Raw genomic sequence first — 27,480 nt, forward strand, 5'->3', positions numbered from 1 at the left:
GGGTGTGGCTGTGCTTTTGCTCCTCAGGTTTCTGTGTGGGACAGTGAACGACTTTGTGTCTGAAGTTGGTAAGGCTTACGAAAAAGCCACAGAGAACAAGGAGGAGGCTGATGCAATGGCTAAAAAGGTAGGAAGAAGCAACAGCAACTGTAAGACATCCGAGACCATGTCAGTGTAATTTACAATGGGTGCGTGTTGTGGGATATTGTCACGTCTCAGGTGCAAATTGACGCACAAGGTGAAATCACGATAAAGTCATTTTTTTGTGTAAAAGAAAGCAGTTATTTATCTTTATCATATACATACAATTGTCTTACTGTTGTCACTATGAAGATGCAGATTTAAAAAGGGGATTTCACATCTGGAATTTTTTGGTGGTTTCAGAAACTATCCCTGACAGGTCAATACTTGGAGAAGAATTATCCTAAGCTGCATCAACCAATTCATCTTTTATCTGTTAAAAATAAACCTTCATGAGGCTCTTCTGAGTTGTGTCCCTCAAATAAATCTAAGTCATCAGGCATTTAGATTCAGTTCCTTTGGGGATTTTCTCGCCTGGCCAATGGAAAAGGCACAGTCATTGGTGTGAGTATGATAGATCTCTACTCCGTCTCTCTGCAGTGTGCCATGCTGAACGAGAAGCTGGACTCCCTGGTGAAAGCTCTCAGTGAGGAGTCGGAGGCAGAGGTGGTGCCCACTGGGTCCTTGCCACCACAGCATCTGACTGAACTGGCACAGGGCAGCAACATGGAACAGCCTGCCATACCTAAGGCCTTCAGGTCCAAGGAGCAGCTCATGCTTAGAGCCAACAGCCTGAAGAAAGCCCTTAGGCAGATCATTGAACAAGCAGAGAAGGGTACGTGCTTCAAAAGTTGACTTCAAAAGTTTGTGCAACTGCTAGCATGTTGAACGATAATAACATGCCAGTCAAATAGTGTATCTGAGAAGTATTTGGCAGAATTAATCAAATATGGCAGAAAAAAAAACAGCCTTGATAAGATTATTTTGTAGGGGCACTGCTTTTGATAACATCAAGATTTGGGAGATCATCCTGACAAGCTATGCAGAAATGTATTATTATAATCACCAGTGGGAGGATTTATGAGGAGCTGTGCCTCTGAAAGTGTCCCAACATGAAACTGCAAATACAGGCAGTTAATCATTGTGCAACACTTTTGTTTTTTTTCTTAAGAAATTTGGGAGAAAGATTCTAATCACTCAAACTTCCCACGCCCACGACCATTACAATAAATACATAATTTTAAAGACAATTGAAAGTGACTGAATTTACAGTGCCAGGATAGCTGCCTCATCCCTGCAGGGGGTTTCTTCCAGTCTGTGGGCTGCTTGGTGGGTTCCGCTTTGTTGAGTTTGTGAAGCACTTGGGAGGATAAAGATGAAATAAGAAAACATATTTTCATTTCTTCTTCCACAACATAAAAGCTCTCGTTCGGTGGAGTCTGAGGGTAGCTCAGAGTCTGAGTAAGTGTCTCTATGCTCTCCTCTCTCCTCTCCCTCAGTGGTGGATGAGCAGAACAAGCACACCCATGTGTACCGAACGTCTTCCTCATCCTCGATGAAGAGGGAAAACAGCGAGGACTTGAAAGAGAAGGTTGCTGACATGCTGCGTAAGTGGTGCCTCTCTCTCTCTCTCTCTCTCACTAAAGGTGCAGCAGTGGAGGATTAGAGAGAAACAAAGAAGCAAACAAGAAATAACAACCTCTTACTCGGTTACACTGCAGATATCTGCCAATTTCTCTGTAGTATATCATTATTTTTTGTGATATTATTTTTGAAAACTAAGACAGGCTGCTTTCGCCAGGTGTCCTACTTTGCTCATTGGAAACTGGAAACACCAAATGTGCAGTTACTTTTCTATTTTCTTGTTGTTGGGCTGCTCATCTTTCAGTTGCTCCATTTAATTGGAAAGCTGTACTCCTGTAACCTTAGACCATATAAAGTAGAGAGAGCTCCACAGAAAGCTATGCTTCCACTGAGTTATTTCCTTGTTTTTCCCCAGGCCGTGGGACTGTAAGCTCCACAACATCCTCCATCTTCCTGGAGAAGTCTGAAAGCTTCAGCTCTGATTTTACAGAGGACCCAAACTCCATGTAAGAATTTCATGCACTGAAACCCTCCCTACAGGACTAGTCTCTTAGTATCTGTAAGAATTCATATATTTTCCTTGGCTTCGGGGATTTGATTTCACAACGTCTTGCCCGTAAATCACAGTACTGTTAGAGAGAGCACATAGGTGGCAAAAACCTTTTTAATTAACATTCTCTGTTACATCATAAACCAAAAAGAAGCCTGCCGGTTCATTTACAATTAATGGGTTTGCCAACTGATCCCAGACCTTTATATAGGTGTCACTTTGAAGGATCTCCAGGATGGCAAACACAATATTAAACCTGAAATGTGTCTTTGTTATAAAACAAATTAACCACCAAACAAAATACATCCTGTCCGGTGCAATTTTCTTCATAACCAGGAGGTGAAGAGCTGTCATGAAGTCAAACACTAACGTAATCCAAAGCAATTCACATGATAAATAGATTGCAACTAAATACAGAAAGAGACTAAACAATAAGGCAGAAACTGGGATCAACATAACGAATTTACATTTTTAAAATGTTTAATATTCAATAAATGTTCGACACTCAATAAAGTGCAGTGTTCAGTATGAAAAAAACTGTCTAAAATATGATTATTAAATCAAATGTAGGAAGGGAATATGTAATTTTCACATCAAAGTTGGGGGTGGAAGATTTTTAAAACAGGGACATTGACTCTATATAATTCAGAATATTCACGTGGTCTCATTGTATTCAAGCAGATAATTGCTAAAAGTTCTGGTGATATAAGTGCTTTATTTATTGCTATTCGTGATAAGATCACCTACCCCTTATATAATATGGAAAGAGTTATAAGTGGTGGTTTCTACTTCCAGCCAATGCACTGAGAAATGTGTCATGAACAACTACTTTGGAATCGGACTGGATGCCAAAATCTCATTGGAATTCAACAACAAGCGGGATGAGCATCCAAAGAAATGCAGGTGGGTCCCTATGGTTTTACCACGAGTTCATACTTAATCTTGTTACTTTTTTCACAAGTTGTAAAATCACGCACCAGGTCTGCAAGCTCTGCAGTGCCCTTCGGTTCTGAGAATGTGTTGTTCGTATTATGTGTTTTGTGAGCTCTGTGCTTGGTTTTCCTCAACAGTAGTCGCACAAAGAACATGATGTGGTACGGAGTGCTGGGAACCAAGGAACTGCTGCAAAAGACCTACAAGAACTTGGAACAGCGAGTTCAGCTGGAGGTAATGTCCACACAAATGGCAAAGAAATGGTAAAGAGTGAGCAGAAAGCAGAATCTTCAAGGAAAGTGTGGTGCATGTGACAACTTACAGTTAGACCATACTCACATGTGACACTGAAACAGAATGTGTCCCTTTTTGGGGCATGCTTGTTGTGAATGGCTGCCACCTCAGAATGCAACCATGTGTGTTTTTGTGTTGGTGTTGGCTTTGTTATGCAGCAGTAATTCTCATGCCTGATGGAAAGACTATATAAATGGAAAATTCATTCTGAATATTATTTTTTGGAGTGTTTTATAGATGTCTGTTTACAGGAAAGTCCAGTGTTTTAGTAGCTCAGCCATTGTATTCTCTAAAAGCCAACGAAAAATAAAATGCCACAAATATTCTCAGGAAATAACCTACGGATGCTTGAAAGGCCCTGAATTGCAGTTGAAGAGTTTCATAATAGGTTTTTATCCTTTCAGTAGATGAATTATCACCACTTTAGAGTAAAAAGCCCCTTTTATATTCTTGACAACTCCACTTCCTGGGGATTTTTAGGTATTGCCTACATTGTTGTTGCTATGGAGTTCAGCTCCGAGGTTCTCTCGGGCTCATATAGAAATTGCCACATATTTCATATTTGGACTGAAAAATGTTCCAATTCGTCCCCCTTTTTTTTGCCCTAAAAATTCACAAGTACACTGTAACAGACTTGTGTACCACTGCAGGTTTAATGTTTCAGTCGTATATCGCTCAAAGGCAACTTTTAGTAGTAAAGACACATTCAGCATGCCTATATAGAGCCCTTTCATATTACAATAAATATCCCTAAAAATAGTACAATCTGCACATCTATACCTACAGTATAAATTAAGGTCTTCTGCATAACTGTGTGTATAAGGCTACTCATGATGCACAAGCCCAAGTTGCCATTGTCAGGTGTGTATGAACCCACCATTTTGTACTATGTTCCTTTACCATGGCAGAGCTGTGTACCATGCATGTGTGGTCAATGGCTATATCATTGCCTCTTTGTGATTGTAGTCAAGTTCTGCTACAGAATAAATGACAGACGTTTGTAGTTTGTATGTGTGTTTGTGTTGTTTTTGTACACAAAGCAGTATTGCTGGTTTTTGTCTTGGGAGTTTCAGAGATGTTCTGTGTTTGTGTGTTGCAGTGTGATGGCGTGCCTATGTCATTGCCCAGCCTCCAGGGTCTGGCCGTTCTGAACATCCCAAGTTATGCCGGAGGAATTAATTTCTGGGGAGGAACCAAAGAGGACAATGTGAGTATCTTGTTTAATTATCTTTGTTGTTGTTGTTGTTGTTTTGTAACAAGCTACCTTCTACAATGATTAGTTCTTGTTTGATTTGCGTGTGCCTCTGGCATTATACGTAAGTTTGTATCGCTCATCCCTGTGGACATTTGCTGCTTAATCATCCAATGTTAAAAAAGATTAAACAATCTCATTTAATCTTTTTTTAATCAACACTGATAGGATTATGGCTACTGGCCAACCTTCAAAGTTATTGATTACTTAAAACTCCAAGAAATGTGCTACCCGCTGTTTTTATTGATGTTTCTAACAATTGCATTTGTATGTATGTATGAAATAGATGTGAAAAGCGAGTGTAAATAGACTGGTTATTTTGAGTGCAGGATTTTGTTTTTTAAATCTAGTTGTTTTCTGTTGCTGTACATGTACTTTGAAGTTCAAATCGAATAAAAACCAAATGAATTCTGAAACACTGGAGACATTTCCTCAGACATGTGTAGTGAGGTATTTGGAGAAGCCCAGCGGCAATGTAAAACTGTCACCCGTTTTAATTTAATCAGACCCAGCAAATCATGTTTGAAAATGACACTTCCGTATTACCTGAAGGGCTGGATGATTTGTACATTATGTCTGTGGGGTCTAATTGCAACAGAGCCAGAATAAATTACCATCTTAATGTGATCTTCTGTTCTGGTCTTTTCAGCTGTAAAGTTGTCCAGTACAATGGAGATAGCCGAGTTATAATAGACTTTTACTGACGTCAGCCATGAAGCTTTCTGCATTATAATGTACAGCAAGCCTCTGGGATAAAATAAAAGGAGCCCTATTACACTCGTATCCACAGCTATAGCTTCATGGTTATTTGGCCTTTGACATCAGTGCATTGGTACAACAATCACAGAAATGCATTAGCATTTTGGCTAGAATTTTACACAGACAGCATAAATAGTTATTTTTAGGTTCACTTTGGATTGCCAGGAAAATATCAGGGTTCTGTTTCCAGGGGAATTTGAAAATACTTTGAATGTTTGTTTTCCCATGGTGGAGTCAACCACACTTCTTTTTTGCTGATGTGAAGTTCAGGTCTCGGCCTCCTTGTCGCTGTTAACAGCCTAATGTTTTTACAGAATTTTGGTGCCCCGTCCTTTGATGACAAGAAGCTGGAGGTGGTGGCAGTGTTTGGTAGCATGCAAATGGCCATGTCTCGAGTCATCAACCTGCAGCACCATCGCATAGCCCAGGTAAAGGGATGCATATTAAAGCTTAATTGTCCTTTTGATGGAAAAAAAAAAGCATAAAAAATGTTTGCCTGCATGTGACAATGCCATACTGACATCTCTGACTTGCTATTGTAGTGTCGGGCAGTGAAGATTACCATCCTGGGGGATGAGGGGGTGCCCGTGCAGGTGGATGGGGAAGCCTGGGTTCAACCTCCTGGAATCGTCAAGATCGTCCACAAGAACCGCGCTCAGATGCTTACAAGAGATCGGGTCAGTTCAGAACTGCCAGGGTATCGATTACTTTCCAGGGTGCACATTTGGAGTAAAGAATCCATGCAAACTTGTACTGTTTCAAACAATGTATTAAAGGTCTAACATCCCTGACAAAATGGGTGTTGCATATTTTCAGTTTTGATCTTGATATTTAACTGCAGAGCAGCTGCTGTTGGTCTTGTACCCAATGCATTTTATTTAATAAAAGCTTGAAATAATAAATGGAGATCACTGTATATTTGGAGAGATGCTTCAGAGCCTGCATTGCAATTTGATTTTATATTTATTTTTAACCAAATGTAAGGAAGGATCTTCTCTTTGCACGTCTTCATTTATAATTATCTTGTCCTGATTAGCAGAAACACATTTGAGAATGTCAGAGAGATCTGTGATGTTAGAGTGAAACATCTTGTGTGTTAATAGAGAGTAGGACAAAAGTGTCTCTTACTTATCTGTAACATAAGGAATGCTGCCTTGATGACTAACTGCACTTCTAAACCTGTTTTCATCTTATCTGTATTTTTTCTGTTCCTCTTTGGATGCAGGCCTTTGAGAGCACGTTGAAGTCCTGGGAGGACAAGCAGAAATGTGACAGTTACCGGTCATCACGGCCACGCCTCAACTCCCAGCAGTCCATGGAGTATCTGACGGAGGAGGAGTATGGGCTGGTACAGCAGCTGGGTCAGGTGGCAGAGACCCTTATCAACAGGTTACAAAGACTTTCACTTTCCAAATGTTACACTTGCACCTGTAACTATTGTTGCCTGAATTGCAATACATTAATAAGGGTCCATTTGTAATTAGATCACATGCAACAGACAATGAATCTAGTCCATTGTGAAGGAGCCCATATACCAAGTAAGTCAGAAGGGGGGAATAAGAGTGGTGGTCTTGCCCAATCTGTGTCTAGTCTACGCAGTAACCAAAGGCCTGAGGGGAAAAAATATATATAGGGAACCTGTATTATAGCGTTTTATACTTGAATATGGGAAAAACCTACATAAAGTTTCTCAGTAAGTTGTTGGGCACCACAAGCCACTAGAACAGCTTCGATGCTCTTGGCACAGATTCTACGAGTCTCTGGACTCTACTGGAGGGATGAACACCATTCTTCCGAAAGATATTCCCTCATTTGGGGTTTTGATGGTGGTGGAGAGCGCTGTCTAACATGTCAGTCCAAAATCTCCCATAGGTGTTCAATTGGGTTGAGATCTGGTGACTGTGAAGGCCATGGCATATGATTCACATCACTTTCATACTCATCAAACCATTCAGTGAGCCCTCGTGCCCTGTGGATGAGGGCATTGTCATCCTGGAAGAGACCACTCCCATCAGGATAGAAATGTTTCACCATAGGATAAAGGTGATAACTCAGAATAACTGTGTCATGATTTGCAGTGACCCTTCCCTCTGCGGGGACAAGTGGACCCAAACCATGCCAGGAAAATGCCCCCAACAGCATAACAGAGCCTCCGGACCCCCTCTCTGTAGGGGTCCAGCAGTCAGGCCTGTCCCGTTCTCCCGCCATACATGCACTCGCCCACTTGTCGAGAATATGGTGAAGGATGACTCATCTGACCATATCACTTTTTTCCACATCTCTGTAGACCAGTGCCTATGGGTTTTGCACCACTGAACTCTCAAATGTGTGTTTGTCTTTGTAATGAGGGGTTTATGCACTGCCATCTTGATCCAAAATCAAGGTCAACTGGGCCTGCTCAGCATTTGTATACATGCCACAGAGCATGATAGGATATTAATTGCTTAATTGTATCACGCAGGACACCTGTTTGGAGGCATCTGCATTTGTTCTGGTCCTCCACTCATTTATTCAGATTTTTCCTTTAATTTGTCACCCATCTGTATATCTGCTTGAAAGGACATTGTGTTGCCCAGAAACATTTTTATATGTATTGTACTATATTTTTTAATGCAATATAAGATAATGTAAATTATTACAGAGCCTTATTTGTTTGTCTAGCTATGACACTGGTAATGGTACAGCTAAATGGGAGGCGCTACAGACCTACAATGGATATAAGCTCGGCACAGAGATCTTTCAGAGAGAGAGTGCGGATAGGACAAGATACTCCGAGTGCTTAACATTGGTTTCAAAGTTCAAATTGCAAAAAGAAGTTTAAAATAATTTTGTTGATTTATTTATTTTTTTGTAATCTTTGTTTTGTTAAATAAATTAGTTAGTTTTTTTGCTATCACAACCTTTTGTTGGAGGTACTACACTGACCACCCGGACATCCTTACACATGTATTTTTCTATTCTTGCATTTGTTAAGAGAGGACTGATCTCTGTACTCACAGTGTATGCAGGGAGTGGTTACTGAATTCAGCTTGATTTGTACAATAAACAGACAAATCTGTGGGTTCAATTGAGTTGAAATAACAAACAATTGAGAGGATTGATTCTGTGTTTGCAAAGACTGTTGTTTGAGTGACAAGCTGGCATGTCAGAGCACAGCACCTCTTTGAACAATGAAGTTACATCTCGGTATACCAGTTGATTTCGAATCCCCCCCACCCCCACGGCCTAACAAGTCATCAGGGTCACAACTTTGGATAAACATGAGGTTTGGGTAGCGCTTCAGTTTGAAAAGGTTGGGAACCACTGATTTACGGAACATGAATATTTTGAAAGCTAATTCTAGAGGTCTATGAGGTCTTGATAGTCACCCTAAATCATCAGTTTCAAATTAACTGGAACATATGTCAGTTTTTAATCAGACCCTTGAAGGATGCATGATGTACTCTTATTCTGCACATAATTGACCAAATAACCTGCTTTAGTAATCAACAAGAATGTGTCAAGGATATCCATCTGTTCTGAAGAGAAAAACTGTGAAATGTTTTTGTTTTGCTCAAAACGGAGTGTGGGTGTTTGAAATACATAGGAATATCTTGATGTGTCAGGAGAAAGCACTCATTGTTTGGCAATGATGTGTCACAAAAAGATGACTTATTCAAGGTTTAAAAGACCCAGGAGGGTGGCAGGCTGTGACAGCTGACAAAACCAGAGGCAGACTGACACTATCATATTATTTGAAAGGAAAAAGAGAAACTTTGTATATAATATGATGATATTAAAAGTGCTTTATGTTCAACCTTCCAGTCAAAGCGTACTATCTGAAAAATGACTACCTGACACTTTTTATGTTTTGGTAAAATTCCAGGAGGGGCATCTGGAGCAAAATAAGAGACGGACATGGAAAAGAACAAGCAGGCAATAAGTGAAACTGGTGATTTGAAATTTGAAGTTGACTGATGATCAAAATTGTTTCCGTTTTGTCTGTAGAATCCGAGAAGTCGCCAAGACGCACAAAGTTGTGGAGCAGGAGTTGGCACACGCTGTGAACGCGAGCGCCCTCATCCTGAGTGAAGCCTTCTCGAATAAATCCAGCTTTCCCGAGGTAAACTGCAGGCCACCCAATGAACATAATGGAAATATAAATGCGTTAAAAAATAAAAATAAAAAATGAAATCCATGTGACTTTAGGTATATCCTTTCTCTGCTACCCGAAACCAATTTGACCATATTAAGAGTTGTAATTGTGTACCTAAACAAGCAAGCCACTGCAGGACTTTTTCCCAAAATGTGTTGCTCCCTCTCACTTTCAATTGGTAGCATCCTGCATTGTTATGTGCGCAGTCCTGTATCGTCAGCTAGTTGACAGAACTAATTTATGTTCCCGGGTTATGTTATAGTAAGGTTAGGGAAAACAAATAGCCATTCATTGTGTGGTGTTGTATTGTAAAGGCAACACTTTGGAACATTGGTTAAAAGATTAATTGTGTTTCTTTTTACTAGTTTTGTTTGCATGAATTAGGCTGTGCTGTTCAGTTCTCAGTTCCAGCTTAATAATGGGCCTGAAAAACAGCATGGTACTCCCACACAGCCTTTTCAAACAGGGCAATGCGGGTGCTGCATGACCCTCTGTGCATAACTGCCGAAGAAGTGTTTCGAGACCTAGTTCTCTAACTTGCGTAATAGAGACGTGTGGAGGGGTTAGTAGGTATCCTTTTAAATGTTTTGGAGAGAGATTATTATTGCACACTTCACATTTAGTGAGGACAACTGCTAGCAAGTTGAAGCAAATTTCCATGACTGGTGCGTTACATGCTATGCGGGGGCACAGTGGAAAAGTACAGAAAAAACATGAGCATAATTTGCTCTGCTTTTCGAAAATCTTCTGCAGTGCATTTTTCATGATTTTATCAAAATGGCTTGAATATTGTGCAACATCCAACCTGTGATCACACTTGAAAGTGTTTTAATAACCTTTTCGAATAATAGTGCCTTCATGTAACATTCCCTTATAGGATCTATAGAGTGACTGAAGCATAGCTGAGTTGCTTATTTGAATAAAAAATTGTATTGTGTATGATAACTAGTTCAGCTTTATATGGAATTGCAAGAAATAAAGCAAGACATGCAAAGAAAATGTTTCAAATTGTTCATTGGAAATGCAGGGATGATAAATATTCCTCTGCCACCATGAACTTAATATGTTGTTTTGAGAAAATATACACTGTAAGATCAGTGTACTTAAATATTTGTATCCAGTTAACACATGATTTAACGTTTTATAAAAGTAAACCGTGTATGTATGTATTGCTGTTCTATAAATATTGGAAGTTAATTCATACTTACTGGTGTCTGACAGAAAAAAAAATGAATTGATAAACTACTTGGAATAATCCTTTTGTATGTATTTGTTTCCCAGCAGTTTCTCAGTCGAAATACTGCGGTTGACATTGTCAGTAGTGCCAAAGTCTTGCAGCTGGAAACGAAAATGTTGCTGGATGGAAAGTTACTGGTAAGTTTGTTATTCTGCCTCCTGCTTCTCTTATTTGTATGTAGAATGGCATGGCAGTTTTAAATATGGCTTTTGTTATTTTGTCTTGTTTGTATTATTAATAATTTAGGTCAAGTAAAGCTGTTATATAATATGTTTCACCTTAGAATCTATACAATTATAAAATCCCAGTCTAAGTGGTAATAAATAATGTAAGCACAGAGAAGCCTTTTGAACTAAGTTAGGAGGTTGTACACAACTTTGTCCATGACTGTATGCTAGTTGATCTTTGTGCTTTTCCTTGTAATTGTTTTTATTTCTCAGAATCTTTTACCCTGATTGTATTGCTTTTAATATGAACAATACCTGATACACACAGACTGGCCAGAAGAGCTAAATGTATTTATTTCCCCATTGCAGCAATTGGAGTCCCCCCAAGAGGAGGCGTTGCACTCGGCACTGAACAGCATCAGCAGCGAGCTTCTGAGACTGGGGGAGATCCACTGGATTGCTCACATAGTCAACTCCACTGAAGAGGTGTGTGTCTCACAGAGCAGGCCTGTGGGCTCAAGTCCGAGCCCAACCTAAAGAAGAAAGCCCTTTTACATTCAACTACTATAACATCTTCCTGGGAAAGAAATTACGATGGCGTTTATTGAGACTTTTTACAGTCTCACAGTTACATCTCAGAAATCTCACTGCCCAATCTTAGTAAACATCACCCCCTAGTGGTGCTTTGCAAAAATAACCATAAATGTACATCTTTGAAAATGTGTGTGTGTGTATATATATCATCAGCAGCAGCCTATATCAATCCACTGCCGGATAAAGGCCTCCCTGAGATGTTTCCATGTGCTTCTCTTTTCCATGTCACACCTGCAAAGTTTATTATTTCATCCTCCCATATTCTATGTGGTCTTCTATGTCTTTTATCATCTCTAGGTGTCCATTCAATACCTTCCTTTGTCCATCTTTGATCTGTCCTTCTTGCAGTGTGGCCCATTGGCACGTCATCATTTTCACTCTCAATGATTTCACATATTTTTGTTTGTTAACTGATCCATTCACTTATCTCTTGCAATTCCAAGCATATATCTTTTCATGCTACTCTGTGTTGTCTGCAGTTTTGCTGCCTTGTAAAGATGCATCACACACACGATCCTTGAGATGTTAAATTCCCTCCTTCTGTCTCCCTGTCATTCCAGGAGAATTCCAGGAGCAACAACAAAGGCAGCATCAAACTGAAGATCATGCCCAAGGCTAAGAAGGACAGGGAGAAACTCCACAAACAAAAGTCTAACAGCTCCTTATCTGGTAAGAGCACAACTCTGGCCTTGACAACACAAACCAGACCAAATATTTAATTTCTCTGTGTGGAAAACGGCAAAATTTTTAGAACCCACAGATCTTTCAGTTTGCTTTACAGTTTTACAGTTTTGTTTGCATGGGTTTCGTAGGTTATCGTTTTTTTTTTTTTTCTGCACTTGTGGTTTTATAATAAACTGAGCAGACTGTCAATTAAATGCATATTCCACTTTTTGGAATGTGCTGAGCTATTTTGTACCTATGTGCCCTAATTAGAGAGAGAACTTATAATTGCATATTAAGTATTAAACCCATTTTTTTGTTTTGTTACGTAAGATAAGTGTTCTTATCAATGTGCCAGCCCCTTTTGATTTTAAAGCTTTGACTTACTGAAGCCATTAACACTGAGAGGATAATTGAAGGACTATGGAGCGTATGCGTATAATCAGTGCTTTTGTGAATACCAATGATTATGACTTTCTCCTTTTAAGAGCTTTGAACCTGATGTTAGTGGTAGGAATGTAAAGCAGCCTTGTACAAACCTAAGCTGACAAATAAAACTTGCTGTGAGGGCTTTCTTTTCAAACCCCCGAACAAAGAGATAGCCTGACAGCAAAAGCCACATACATGGACAAAGATATTGTTTGAGTGAAGGTCATTGAGCTGTCGTGACTTCCGTCTGTATGGAATCGGAAAACCTTCTTGTGGATCTGGAGGTGAGAAACCTCAATATGACACAAACTACCAAGAGTAGGTTCTGCTTTGTGCCGGCATTGAAAAGGTTTAATGGAAGCCGAGTGAAAATGTATAGAAAAGCTGAGCAAGCTTGAAATACAGTCTCCCTTCAGTCAGATTAGCCGACTCATGTGTTTATAAAATTGGTAGCATCTGTGAAGGAAAGTTTAACCCATCCTTGCCCACCGTGATTTTTCTGCCCTTTCCCCTCACTCCCTGCCCTCTTCCTTTGAGACCTATGGCTGTGCCTGTCGATGCTTGGTGTGTTACTGTATTTGTGCTTTGTGCTTTTTTTGTTTTGTTTTTCGGTTTTCCACCTTTCCTTTGCAAGTGGAGAAGTGGGGCACAGAGGAAGTAGCAGCTTGGCTGGATTCCCTGAGTTTAGGGGAATACAAAGACATATTTGTTCGGCATGACATCCAGGGGTCCGAGTTGGTTCTCCTCGAGAGACGGGACCTCAAGGTACAGCAAGGGCTGGGTTTTTTTTTTACTCTTGTTAACACAGAGTGGGGCTGAATGGACACTCAACATACACATCTAAAAAATAGGGTGGTGTTATCCTTCCAGACTCACCAATATTGAGCAGATTGTACCACTCTGTTCTAGCCACTTAATTAATACAGATTATTTCATAATATAAATCAAGATTGCTGACTTCCACTGAGGTAAAGGTCTTGAAAATACTTTGCTTCGTAATCCTGTTCATCTTCATTATAAAAATGCACACTAAAACCAAAACCACTGAAAAAGGTCCAGCTGGGTTTGTCTTTGTTTTCTAAAAATCAGAGCCATTTAAAGAGTAGATGAATGACACCACAAAAGCTTTTCCCCTGTGCCCCACCCTCCACTAGAACAACCTTTGTTCTGTTTTCTGTTTCAGCCCCAGTCTGTGTGTATTGTGTATACAGGATTTATTTCAAAGTAACTTTGCTCCAGTACAATGACCAAAAAATGTATTCATTTTTGGAGTTTGTTTCTTTATTTACCTCTGTGGTTTACATGTTGTACTTCCATGATACAAAGTTTGGTCTGGAGCAAAAAGCTTTGAAACATCAGCTTTATTCTGTTTGTTGTTGTTGACCTCCAAAATGGCCGATATTCCTCATACACCCACTGAACATTCAAGCAGAGTTACTAATCAAATTAGTTTCTCAGTCACGTGTTATGGAGGGAGTATCATGGTTGCGATGCATCAAAAAACTTTATTGGAAACATCTGGACAATCTAAACTTCTCACAGATCGGAGAGCATCTTCTTTTCTGAATACATTTCACAGTGTATCCCCTTTAACTTCACATTCATTTAACTTTTACATTCAATGTCCCATGCAGTGCTTGACAGCTAGATCAAATAGTGTTGCCCTGGTAGTCATTTTGTGAGGTGGGGGGAATTAAGAACATCAAACGTTAGAAAGTTCTCTGCAGGAAATTACACGTTAATCCTTGCCAAGAAAGTCAGTAGGTGTTTAGGTTGCTAACAGAAAAAAGCACTTACTTTATTTGACAGTTTTTATAGCTGTGTACAGTACATGTCTCATTGTTTCTCACACATAACATTGATACTGACATTGTGTTTTCCTGAGTTCTGAATGTGAATTATTGCGACTGACATAAAGTGCAAACTCTGCTTTTTGTTTTCTCCTGGTGAAAACTGAAAAGGTGTTTTTCACTTTGGTGTATTTATTGAGAGATTGCTGAAGACTGTTTACTGAGATCAGTGAAGAATGAAAGGAGATTTGTTAAATAACAGGAGTGTTATCAGGGAAATATACATTTAGGTAAATTTACATTTAGGAGTAGAATATAAGAGCAGTATTAACACAAAGTGTGTACTTTGTTTCCCCCTAGTTAAAAAAAAATCAAAAAACAACAATCATAATTAAATTGTAAATTGTAGGAGTCTTTATATCAGAAGTTAAATGTTGTTGTTTATTATTATTGTTATTATTATTTCTAACATTCTAAAAAAAAGTTTATATGTATTATGGCAAAATGACCACAAATCACCAGATCAGGGAGTTCTGTTTGCTTTGCTTTTATCTTTCTTCTGGAATCGCATGAGAGGCAGAAGGACTGAAATATTTCGGTCGATTTTATTTATATGTAATTAATAAGATCATTTCAGTAGTTCTGTCATGCTACCTATTAATATTAATGTGCTAATAATCTAATCTGCAAGAGCAGTAAATACTTTGTTTCTCATTCTTTTTCTGACCAAAGGTCTCAAAATGCTAAATGTCTAAAAAGTTCAAACATGTATTTTTTCACACGCTAAACTGTTCCACTATTGTAAGAAACGAAACAATTATTTCAGCCTCAGATATAAAACTAATTATGTAGAGAGAGTTAGTTTTGTATTAATCATCATCCTTGGAAAGCCTTTTTCCATTTATTTATTTTGAGAGTCCCCATAATACTTTGTCTTGTACCCCCCCCCCCCCACCTTTTATACCAGCCAACATTTTGTAAATTATTTTTTTCATTATTAATCGACTTTGGTCTCTTGTATGCAGCTTAAAAGATAATCATACATTAGAAATTACTGCAATACAGTTCTGTGCACATTGCATTCATTACATTATGCACTAGCAATAGAGGATACACTAGTAACAGCAATGACATTTGTGCAACAAAGTAGCAGGATGGATTCATATATATACTTTTTTTTTTTTCCCCATGTAGGATCTTGGGATATCAAAGGTGGGCCATATGAAGCGGATCCTCCAGGGAATTAAGGAGATGGCAGCGCCCTTCTGATCTTTAACAATGAACAATTCCTGGGAGGATGCGTTCAGCCATGGCCTGGGCTTCTGGGAGAACCCTCTCTCTTCCCACTCTGTCCCTCCTCGCAAGGAAAATGGGGGCATCGCATTGTCATTTATTTATTTTTTTTCTAATTTATTTTTTTGCAAGTAAGTCTGAGTGGGACCTAGGCCATGAGGGCTTCCAAATACTCTCTCACACTGGAGGATGTTGTCCTAACTTTAGTAAGACCCTACCCAAGGGCCTAAGACTTCTACGAAAGAGAACAAAGGAGGAGTGCAACTTACTTTTCCATTGCTGTGAGATCAAAATATATATAGATATATATGTGTGTGTGTGTGTGTGTGTGTGTGTGTGTGGACCTGCCAAAGGGGTACATGTTTAAAAGAGCATCTTGAGAAATGTACCTGTGACTGCTGTGGATTTTTTTTTTCTGTCTTGTGTGTGGAAATGGCCTAGTCAGCAAACTTGGGCCTGTTACTTTATTATGTGCCACTGTAACCTGTGTCCTGCATGGCTTCTACACCCCTCTGCTGATTAATGAGACGTGGTGCAAGTCTTCTAGTGGCCTGCCAGATGTACACGTACACTGTGGTCCAGTTGTGCTTTTTGTTAGACGCTTCAGTACTGTACATTGGTGCCAAGTCTCCAGTGAACCTCACTGACTGAGAGACCAGGCTCTGTGTTGAAGTTGTGTTCCACATTTCAAAAGGAATTTCTTGCCTTGCACTTTAAACCCAGATACAGATATTGAATCAACGTATTATAAAATTGGGTCTTGATATCCCAGCTAAATACATTTGTACATGTTAGCAGGCCCTCCCCATAACATTCACCACTAGCATATAATACCTTAGAAACGCATTCACGGTCGAGTCTTGTAGCACCCTTCTAGAATTGATTTCTCCTTAAATTTGCACCAAGCTGGCTACCTTGTAAAACAGTCATCTATATCCTTAAAAACATCACTTAAAATGATTTATGGATCACAATACAATAACCCTACATGACAGAAATTATAGCCGATCGCATTTAAAAGGAACTTCCATCGCCTACTAGGTGAAATGAAATGTGCAAAGTCAGTTGAAACTGATTGGGGCTGGTAGAGGATTTTTTCTTCTTTTGGACATTTTATATATCTGCCAGTGTTCTTAAAACCAAACTTAAATGTATAGGAAATGCCCTTCAAACAAATACAGTATAGCGCATTATATAATTTACATGGTGATAGTGTATTTAAATAGAAACTGCCAGTTTTGTTTTTTAACCAAGGCCTCTGACAGCTGGAGGAGAGGGAACAGGCTGGTGTTTTTTTTGTTTTGTTTCTTACATTAAAGCAGTGTCATACTTAAGTATAGTACATTTACCTATATAGCTTAAAATCAGTCTTGTCATTCTACTGTTGCAGAGAAGAAGCTTGCCTGAGCCAAAAGCTTCCCCTGAACCTGCTGTAAATGCATTGAAGAACTGGTTAAATGATTGTGTTGTATTTTGGAGTTTTTGCTCCAATGGATCTCACTTCAATCCAGCATCAATACCTCCATGAGGACACAGTTTACTGTCCCTGACTGTTTACATGTCTGCCACAGCATCTTTACTGGAGTGTCAATAGTTAGAGAAAAACAATGAAAGTATTAAAATTGTTGTGGTACTTGAAACAGTCTTTTTGTGTGCATGCTTCATGGTTCTGTCAAGCAAAGATGGATGTCAACCCTTATTTGGAAAAAAATACATGTTCAACTATAAAACAAACATATGCAGGCATAACAGCAGGGTAGAATAGATTTTTATGTAGAACACAAGCCTTTTAATACATTAGTCTAGATATGTTTTTTTTTTTAAGATACAATTCCTAATGTAGTTTTAAAATAACAACTTTAACATTTATACAAAGGTTGTAAATATGTACACTACAAAATACTAGTTTGTAGGGAGGAGGGACAAACACAAACGTGTATGATTACCTAAATGTAATAGAATATATTCTATGACTTTTCACAAAATGTTTACAGAATCCCCTCTACAGACATCTGAAGGCTAATGGATAGTGGTTAATTTATAAAATACTTCCATTTAAAACCAGTCACAATCCCACACAAAGGCAGCACATTACGAGACATGTTTACCTGCCTCCCTGGTAAATCACTAGGAGGCAAGCTATTTTGTCAGTGCATTGATTTAGTTTCATAATTCATTCTACCTCATAAGATGTTCAAAATATTTCCCAGTGGGAAATCTTCCTTGGTCTCTGCACCACCAGATGGTAAGTTCTGTACCAGTATTCAATCTGAGTCATAAATCACTGTAGCTTTTCTAAAGGAGTTGTCAAAAGGATAATTCCCTAATTAATATCAGGGTGCAGTCAAGACCATATGTTATTGGGGAAAGATGGAGATTAAATCAAGATGAAAAGACCACATTAATCCAATAATGGAAAAACCTCACTTTGAATTCTATACACTAAAACCATGAATGAGCATTTAATTTTAAAACGCATAACTTTTGAAGGTGCCATGCTCGGGCAGTTAGTTTTTAAAGCTTGCCTTTTCTCCTTCATTAAAACAAAAAAACAACTGGATGCCTATACTGGACACTGAAGTATAATATTAAAGTACAATTATTATTTTCTTTACATAGCCATACATACATATCAAATAAATACAAATATATACACTTTTTGCATACTATACATTTCTTTAGAAAATGAATGCCTCCAGAATTCAGTCAAGAACCTCATGTAACTTCTTTATGTCCAGAGACTTGATCTTTGCCACTTCAAAAAACACCCTGCAGGAAACAAAGAAAAAGTCAAGATACACGTCTTACACAGATGCTATACTAGAGCATTGTGCACTAGCCCTGCTGCAGCCACTGCTTCTCACCCCATTTTCAATTAGGGACATGCAACTTATGATCACATGACACTGTAGTGTAAATGTACTTCCTGTCAGCCCAGGGCAAGTAGTGTGCAGAAAACACTAAAGGAACAAGATTACACAACTGCAGTAGGTTGGAAAGAGTAAAACATTCATGTTAGCCTTGTTAATAAGTAAAGGGGAGGGGGGTGTCTTACATCATGCTTAGAAAGACCAAAAGCTTTGCATATAGCAAACATAAGTCCAATCAGAAATAGACCTACTTGTGGGAGTATTTGCTTCGGACAGCCTTGAACTTGTCATCCACGTAGGTGAGCATGAAGTTTAGCCTCTTCACCAGAGGAAGCAGGTCTGTCAGCGTGTAGCCCGTGTGATACTGCAGGATGGGAGTCTGAAAGAAGAACCACAGTCACTCAGGAAAGACACACAAATGTCAAGACACACTGAGTCACAAAGCTAAAATGTGTAACAATGGGAGCGAGGCTATTCATTGAGGAAAAATACTCATGATTCATGCTTGGTTTCCAAAAGGTATAAATTAGTGGTTTGAAGGAAACTGTCAAAATGAACTAAGACCCCAACAAACAAAGCTGAAACATTTTCAGTCAGTCTAATAACCGATCAATTGAACAGCCTTTTATTCTCCACACTTTAGCTGTGGAATTAGTGGTTACAAAAAGGCAGTCGGGTTAAATAAATTCCCAGCCTCTGCATGAGAAAATCGGCAATGATTGTTTCGGTTCAGAAACCCAAGAGAGGTTCCTTAGAACAAAATCATCAGACCTTTGGTCAGGGACCCAGCAGTGGTTTTGTTTGCCGTGAGACTCGGGTCCCACACCACTGATCTATACATGTGGATAGCGCCCCCCACTATTGAGGGAGTGATGTCACCACAAGGTTGTTTCCCAACGTCTTACTACATCCAAAACAAAGCCCCCCACACTAATCTGCATCTCATTTTTAGATAAAAAAAAAGGAGTAAATCAAAAATATACAACACTTAATATAGATTTAAAAAAAAAAAAAAAAAAGTCTCTATATTAATACCTCTTACTGTGGACATCTTGTGTGTTGAAGCAGTCGTTATATGCATTGTAATTAACTTTTTGGTCTGTAATTAGTGGACAGTGTTCAATATGCTTATATGAATAATGTTCACCCATTCCATCAATACCATGGCTGGATAATGGTTATTTGAATAAATGTAGAAGTAGGTTAGATGTACATTTGTATGCATGCCTTTAACTTTAGGGTATATTTCCACAAAAGAAACTACCACTACAAAGGAGAAACACTGGCACGTAGACATAATAAAATACACAGACGAGCCTATCAATATTGATCTGTGCATCTGTCTTTTGGTCAGCATAGTAAGACGGTTGTATATTGGTTTGTTTTCTACTCAGAGCAGGCTTCACCTCAACCCCCACTACGCTTTATCCATCCAGAGATGTATATAGACCACTGGTCCACACACTCACCCAGTCACCCAGATCCTTCATGAGCATAGCCAGGAGCAGGCAGGCCGAGGCCAGTTTGGACGCCCTCTCGGGTACAAACTCCAGCTCCTGCAGGGTCAGCTCACAGATATAGCGTGCCAGAGTCAGAGTCTCCATGTTGGCTTGGATACACTGAGGAAGAAAATGCATATATTCCAGCTCTGCCTCATTATCAGCAGGGGTGTTCCAACAATTCTTCATACTACAGCACAGCAGTCTCTCTCTATAGTAATATCTTGGGTTTTCATAGCATTCCCCAATACCAATTTTCCACAGATACTTTTTTCCCTCACTGTAGTATTTGATCCCCTGCTGATTTTGTACGTTTGCCCACTGACAACGAAATGATCAGTCTATAATTTTAATGGTAGGTGTATTTTAACAGTGAGAGACAGAACAACAAAAAAATCCAGAAAAACGCATTTCAAAAAAGTTATAAATTGATTTGCATGTTAATGAGGGGAATAAGTATTTGATCCCCTATCAATCAGCAAGATTTCTGGCTCCCAGGTGTCTTTTATACAGATAACGAGCTGAGATTAGGGGCACTCTCTTAAAGGGAGTGCTCCTAATCTCAGCTCGTTACCTGTATAAAAGACACCCGTCCACAGAAGTAAATCAATCAATCAGATTCCAAACTCTCCACCATGGCCAAGACCAAAGAGCTGTCCAAGGATGTCAGGGACAAGATTGTAGACCTACACAAGGCTGGAATGGGCTACAAGACCATCGCCAAGCAGCTTGGTGAGAAGGTGACAACAGTTGGTGCGATTATCCGCAAATGGAAGAAACACAAAATAACTGTCAGTCTCCCTCGGTCTGGGGCTCCATGCAAGATCTCACCTCGTGGAGTTTCAATGATCATGAGAACGGTGAGGAATCAGCCCAGAACTACACGGGAAGGTTCTTGTTAATGATCTCAAGGCAGCTGCAACCATAGTCACCAAGAAAACAATTGGTAACACACTATGCCGTGAAGGACTGAAATCCTGCAGCGCCCGCAAGGTCCCCCTGCTCAAGAAAGCACATGTACAGGCCCGTCTGAAGTTTGCCAGTGAACATTTGAATGACTCAGAGGAGAACTGGGTGAAAGTGTTGTGGTCTGATGAGACCAAAATCGAGCTCCTTGGCATCAACTCAACTCGCCATGTTTGGAGGAGGAGGAGGAGGAGGAATGACCCCAAGAACACCATCCCCACCATCAAACATGGAGGTGGAAACATTATGCTTTGGGGGTGTTTTTCTGCTAAGGGGACAGGACAACTGCACCGCATCAAAGGGACGATGGACGGGGCCATGTACCGTCAAATCTTGGGCGAGAACCTCCTTCCCTCAGCCAGGGCATTGAAAATGGGTCGTGGATGGGTATTCCAGCATGACAATGACCCAAAACACACAGCCAAGGCAACAAAGGAGTGGCTCAAGAAGAAGCACATTAAGGTCCTGGAGTGGCCTAGCCAGTCTCCAGACCTTAATCCCATAGAAAATCTGTGGAGGGAGCTGAAGGTTCGAGTTGCCAAACATCAGCCTCGCAACCTTAATGACTTGGAGAGGATCTGCAAAGAGGAGTGGGACAAAATCCCTCCTGAGATGTGTGCAAACCTGGTGGCCAACTACAAGAAACGTCTGACCTCTGCGATTGCCAACAAGGGTTTTGCCACCAAGTACTAAGTCGAAGGGGTCAAATACTTATTTCCCTCATTAACATGCAAATCAATTTATAACTTTTTTGAAATGCGTTTTTCTGGATTTTTTTGTTGTTATTCTGTCTCTCACTGTTAAAATACACCTACCCTTAAAATTATACACTCACCTAAAGGATTATTAGGAACACCATACTAATACTGTGTTTGACCCCCTCTCACCTTCAGAACTGCCTTAATTCTACGTGGCATTGATTCAACAAAGTGCTGAAAGCATTCTTTAGAAATGTTGGCCCATATTGATAGGATAGCATCTTGCAGTTGATGGAGATTTGTGGGATGCACATCCAGGGCACGAAGCTCCCGTTCCACCACATCCCAAAGATGCTCTATTGGGTTGAGATCTGGTGACTGTGGGGGCCAGTTTAGTACAGTGAACTCATTGTCATGTTCAAGAAACCAATTTGAAATGATTCGACCTTTGTGACATGCTGCATTATCCCTCTGGAAGTAGCCATCAGAGGATGGGTACATGGTGGTCATAAAGGGATGGACATGGTCAGAAACAATGCTCAGGTAGGCCATGGCATTTAAACGATGCCCAATTGGCACTAAGGGGCCTAAAGTGTGCCAAGAAAACATCCCCCACACCATTACACCACCACCACCAGCCTGCACAGTGGTAACAAGGCATGATGGATCCATGTTCTCATTCTGTTTACGCCAAATTCTGACTCTACCATCTGAATGTCTCAAGAGAAATGGAGACTCATCAGACCAGGCAACATTTTTCCAGTCTTCAACTGTCCAATTTTGGTGAGCTTGTGCAAATTGTAGCCTCTTTTTCCTATTTGTAGTGGAGATGAGTGGTACCCGGTGGGGTCTTCTGCTGTTGTAGCCCATCCGCCTCAAGGTTGTACGTGTTGTGGCTTCACAAATGCTTTGCTGCATTCCTCGGTTGTAACGAGTGGTTATTTCAGTCAAAGTTGCTCTTCTATCAGTTTGAATCAGTCGGCCCATTCTCCTCTGACCTCTAGCATCAACAAGGCATTTTCGCCCACAGGACTGCCGCATACTGGATGTTTTTCCCTTTTCACACCATTCTTTGTAAACCCTAGAAATGGTTGTGCGTGAAAATCCCAGTAACTGAGCAGATTGTGAAATACTCAGACCGGCCCGTCTGGCACCAACAACCATGCCATGCTCAAAATTGCTTAAATCACCTTTCTTTCCCATTCAGACATTCAGTTTGGAGTTCAGGAGATTGTCTTGACCAGGACCACACCCCTAAATGCATTGAAGCAACTGCCATGTGATTGGTTGGTTAGATAATTGCATTAATGAGAAATTGAACAGGTGTTCCTAATAATCCTTTAGGAACCTGTAGACTGATCATTTCTTTGTCAGTGGGCAAACGTACAAAATCAGCAGGGGATCAAATACTTTTTTCCCTCACTGTACACACAGCAGTAGCCCCGGCCCCCATTAAGTTTCTATGATCTTACTAGAAGGATCTCCTTTCCTCAGCACTATTGAACATCCAGTAACCTTCATTTTCCTTCATTCTCCACTACCTCAACTACTCACTTGGAGTTTGTGAAACAGTGCTGGGCTGACCCAATTTATGAGATATTTCCAAAAAACATCCACTCATAGGCTGGAATGTGCCAGCCCTAAACAGATAGCTTCCATCTTAACAAACCCCTTAACACACCTTGGCATATCTCCGGAGGAAGCGGTAGGGCACTGGAATGTTGATGTCAAACTTCAGCGCCTGTAGAATGTTAATTTCCATGGATATTATCTCCTCCCTCTTGTAAGCATCATCACAGATGTACAAGAAGTCATCCACACAGGGAGGGCAACGTTCCTGAGTGGAGAAGAAGGGAATGGCATTGGGGGTCAGAGATCTGCCCGGAAGCAACACAGCAGAAACTAACAGTACTAGGCTGTTGGGGGTTGGTTTCAAAAACTAGAAAAAACATGAGACCCTCTGACACAAAATCACAGAGACAAGAACCATTCTTTCCATCACAGCTCTTTGCACAATATGTAACCCTGCTTACAAGACATTCAAGTGCTTGCTCATCTAATAGGCCACAAAGGGACAATCTCTCACCTCGAATTTGGAGGCGATGAGCATGGTTGTTGACCCGATGAGCTGTAGGTTCTCTCTCATTGACACAGTTTCCGACAGGTAGTGATCGGTCAGTTTCACAGCCAGGTACAGTGTCTCATGGTTCAGCTCAAAGTTCTCCTGCAGATAAACAAGAATTAATACCGAGTAAAGAGATGCAATGTACTTAGTTCAAAGAAAATTATTGCCCTAGATCTCGTGTCACGTTGCTTCAGTGGACCAGTGTTGCTCAAGCCCACAAAATTCCACAACAGCATGAATCTTGAGGGCTTGAGTGAAGTGAGAAAAGATGATTCAGTTAAGACAACACCTTAAATCACAGTTAACCACTAACATAGGATGATCTTCATATAGGCTACACAATAGAACCACTTACAAAAATGTGCAGCGAGTACATTTAAGGTATAAAACACCATTTTAAAAAGCAGTTTTTCAGATTGAAAAAGTAGTAAATAAGTCACCTGAACTTCTACCATCCAGTCCACCAAAATGCCTCTCATCTCCCTATTCAGGTCAGGCTGTTTGTCCATGTAATCTTTAATGATGAACTTCTCCTGTAAAACAGAGTCCACAAGATGTTAGAGCTCTATTCTGGTACCTACATCCTAGACACTTTACAATTATACAGCAAAACTACCTGAAATAAATTACAAGCCACTCAACATCTTACGTTTCAAGTTATTTCAAGTGTTCCCAGGCATTGAGTGGTTTGTAATTAGTTAGCCCATGCTATTTAATACTTCAAAATCGTATTAATACTTCAAAACATTTATATTATACAGTTTGGTTTCACAGGCCTACCTGTAAACAGTTTTTGATCAGGCCAAGGGGTGGTTACACACAAAAAACAAAACAGATGCTAACATACTACTTTGATTTTAATTTACATCTGCTGAAAGTAAGCCAAAAAAACAAATCGTCTGTATTCAGTCACAATATATATTAAATGAAAAGGAATCAAAGCTGATGGGAGAACTTTTGGAGATTACAGAGTCTGAGTAAATAAGTACCTCTCTTGCTTTCATGTAATCAAAAATGTCTTTGGCATACTCCGCAGTCATGAAGCTATCCCCTTGGTGTTCTTTATCAATGTCAAATTCTTCTGGGACCTGCAAGGCAACATTCAATCCATGTGATCTGAGGACAATCTGATGAGAAGATGTGAAAGTAACTCAAATAGCTACTCATTCTCCCACTGAAGCATTCCCATAGGACTGGCATCAACATTGCCTGCAGTGATTATGAAAATCCCCAAATCTTCAACCAATTTATTAAAATAAAATAAAAAAAATAATAAAAAAAAGTGTGCGAATGGAATTCAGAAATGTATATCATTTGACTTAGTGAGGTAGCATGCATTAAATTCAGTTACTGTATGAACACACGTTTCAGTAGTCTGGATACCCAGTGTGGCATACCTCTGAGCATCTCTCTTCAGGTTGAGATTCCTCGGGTTGCGGTGCCTCAGGTTCTCTTTCTACCGTTTTCCCCACCTTTTTCTTCTCTGGTTTTCCTTCCAAGGTGACAGAGCCAGACCTGGAAATCAACGGCAGAGTTTAGTACCAACTCTTCACAATTTATGCAATACAAATCGATAAACAAGTTCAAATGAGCTAAACAGGTGAAAAAGCTTAAACCTCACTGACACAGCTGAGGTTATTCAGACAGCAACAGAGAGAGAAGAATCTTAAGATGAGATATTCCCATTGGTTGCATTTACCTCCACATAGACATGAATACATGCACAGGAACCAACAACTTAAGAAAATATGTTTAAAGGCACTTACTTTTTTAGATTAATCTCATTTTTGGCCAAAATGGTAGTTTTCTGTGTCTTCTTGGAGGACTTAACAGGTTCTCTCTTCTTGGTCTGGGCCGGCAGAACTTTGCTAGCCTGTGAGAGTAGCAACATTTAGGCAAAATCCACGGAAAACCATGCCACGGCCCCTTTCAGCCTACTTCACACTCTCGAAATACCAATGCTAGAACCACGATAGCAAATTAATATTAAAAAGACTAATAAAGACAATTATTCTGAAAAATGCAATAACACTACTGATACGGTCTGAGCATCTGCCAGAGATAACTTTCCAATATTTTGCATCAACATCAACTGCTAACTTCCTGGTTCCTGTAATACCTACATTGGTGATGTCCACAAATGCAGATCTTTTTTTCGGGGCACCCTGGGGGGAGGAGGGGGAGCGCTTCATCTGGTTGCCATCGTCCTGAAGAGAATTAACAAGGTCACTCAACATGATGATCTTACAATGGTAACAACATGAAGTAATACTGGGACAGTAATCTACGCAGGATGCAGATTGTAAACTGTACAATAAAAGCGGGATACAGTTATATACATTATTAAATAAATGATTATTAAAACAAGACAAGCTAGCCCTCAGTTTAATAAGAGGTGGCTAACTTAATAGAAATAACTGGAGTGATTGTCTACTATGGTATTGAGTGTGACACTTATAACAACTGATTGCCCTGACTTTAGCACAGCAAGTGTTACATGCAACACAGAGGGCTTGTGTGCCAGAGGGAGAGCAGGGCATGTGGAGGAGTCCCTGCTGTCTATGGGAATAAGGGATGCAAGTGTGTGTGAAGTCATTAATGGCTGTCCCGCATCTTTATCAACACGGACCTATAGTAGCAAACAATTGAAGTCGGTGAAACAACAACGTACCTGCTTGGACTGAACATTGTCCATCCACCCGGCCTTGGCATTCAGCTGGGGTATCTTGCTGATGGTCTGCTTTTTACCTCTGGAAAAGGGCATCTTGCTCTACACGTTCTGTGGAAAGCAGACACGAGCCGAGATCACATACATGTTTAAAAACGCATGTAGCTGCAGAAATGAAACGCACACAGGCGCAGCTCTGCGATCTCAGCTCTACCTGGATACAGGAAGCGCTGAATTGAACCTCGCATGTAAATGTGCTCAAGATGTGCGCAGGTCAACCCTTTGAAAAGACAACACATCTAAAGCACACCGATTTGAGCTGGCATGACTGCACATCAATATAGAAACGGACTTCCAGCTGCCCCCGACAAAGAAGTATGAAATATGTGCTTGTGCCTTACATTCAAACATCAGCCTTTGTTTGCCACTTAAGGACTGTACACAAAGCGCTGATACCACAAGGATGCAATTCTCTAAATACGTGTATATTGTATAATCTTATGCGTTGTGCATGGGCTAATGTGCACGAATAAAACATGAATCCAGCGAATCATTAATAATCCTTCGAGTGGCTCATTACTTTTAAAGATTTAAAGCTATATTACTAGTGTACGCACAAGAGAAGCAATGCTACAACACAGCGTGCTTCTGCAGAGTAAATCGGAATAAAATGATCAAAATCTTACCTTGTTTTCTTCTCTTCCTAATAACCAGTGAGTTTTCTTTCAATGTCTTAAACAGCACCAAACATCAGCTACAATAAAGCTTTATTATTACGAAAAAGCAAAGCTGGAATAGCTGTGTTATTGAATGCTATACACTTAGCAGGATTTGAAAAGTGCCATACGAAAGGCTTAGCTTTCTCCTGATTGGCGGAGAGCAACAGCCCGCGGGCCAATGAACGAGGCGCTAGGATGCCGTTGTTAAGAGGCGGTGCCTGTCGAATTTTCAAA

The 27,480-nt window shown here is 40.0% G+C and overlaps 2 protein-coding genes across 8 annotated transcripts in view; one reads left to right on the forward strand and one right to left on the reverse strand.

Annotated features, from left to right (window-relative positions):
* Window positions 1-17,341, forward strand: part of LOC136759800 (diacylglycerol kinase eta) — a 70,281-nt gene extending 52,940 nt beyond the window's left edge. For 3 of the 7 annotated variants that reach the window (XM_066714839.1, XM_066714838.1, XM_066714842.1), the window contains 16 exons: window positions 28-127; window positions 622-856; window positions 1,521-1,628; window positions 2,021-2,111; window positions 2,951-3,058; window positions 3,226-3,322; window positions 4,482-4,589; window positions 5,708-5,821; window positions 5,936-6,070; window positions 6,619-6,782; window positions 9,381-9,495; window positions 10,810-10,902; window positions 11,302-11,418; window positions 12,087-12,195; window positions 13,253-13,383; window positions 15,603-17,341. In XM_066714839.1, coding sequence (XP_066570936.1) covers window positions 28-127; window positions 622-856; window positions 1,521-1,628; window positions 2,021-2,111; window positions 2,951-3,058; window positions 3,226-3,322; window positions 4,482-4,589; window positions 5,708-5,821; window positions 5,936-6,070; window positions 6,619-6,782; window positions 9,381-9,495; window positions 10,810-10,902; window positions 11,302-11,418; window positions 12,087-12,195; window positions 13,253-13,383; window positions 15,603-15,677 — 1,900 coding nt within the window. In that variant the 3' untranslated portion in view covers window positions 15,678-17,341. The remainder of the gene's footprint in view (window positions 1-27; window positions 128-621; window positions 857-1,520; window positions 1,629-2,020; window positions 2,112-2,950; window positions 3,059-3,225; window positions 3,323-4,481; window positions 4,590-5,707; window positions 5,822-5,935; window positions 6,071-6,618; window positions 6,783-9,380; window positions 9,496-10,809; window positions 10,903-11,301; window positions 11,419-12,086; window positions 12,196-13,252; window positions 13,384-15,602) is intronic. The other 4 variants (XM_066714843.1, XM_066714840.1, XM_066714844.1 and 1 more) reach the window with 4 other exon arrangements.
* A 110-nt stretch (window positions 17,342-17,451) lies between these two features.
* ccnb3 (cyclin B3) lies at window positions 17,452-27,382 on the reverse strand. The gene is made up of 12 exons (XM_066714846.1): window positions 27,214-27,382; window positions 26,531-26,638; window positions 25,983-26,066; window positions 25,626-25,732; window positions 25,257-25,374; window positions 24,849-24,947; window positions 24,300-24,392; window positions 23,821-23,958; window positions 23,416-23,571; window positions 20,041-20,190; window positions 18,823-18,950; window positions 17,452-18,470 (listed from the first exon to the last, which is right to left on the reverse strand). Exons 2-12 carry the CDS (start codon window positions 26,621-26,623, stop codon window positions 18,404-18,406), a joined length of 1,233 nt encoding a protein of 410 aa, XP_066570943.1. The 5' UTR covers window positions 26,624-26,638; window positions 27,214-27,382; the 3' UTR covers window positions 17,452-18,403.
* Between the last annotated feature and the right edge of the window lie 98 nt (window positions 27,383-27,480).

This window comes from Amia ocellicauda, chromosome 10 (genome assembly GCF_036373705.1).
Source record: "Amia ocellicauda isolate fAmiCal2 chromosome 10, fAmiCal2.hap1, whole genome shotgun sequence".
NCBI lineage: Eukaryota > Metazoa > Chordata > Actinopteri > Amiiformes > Amiidae > Amia > Amia ocellicauda.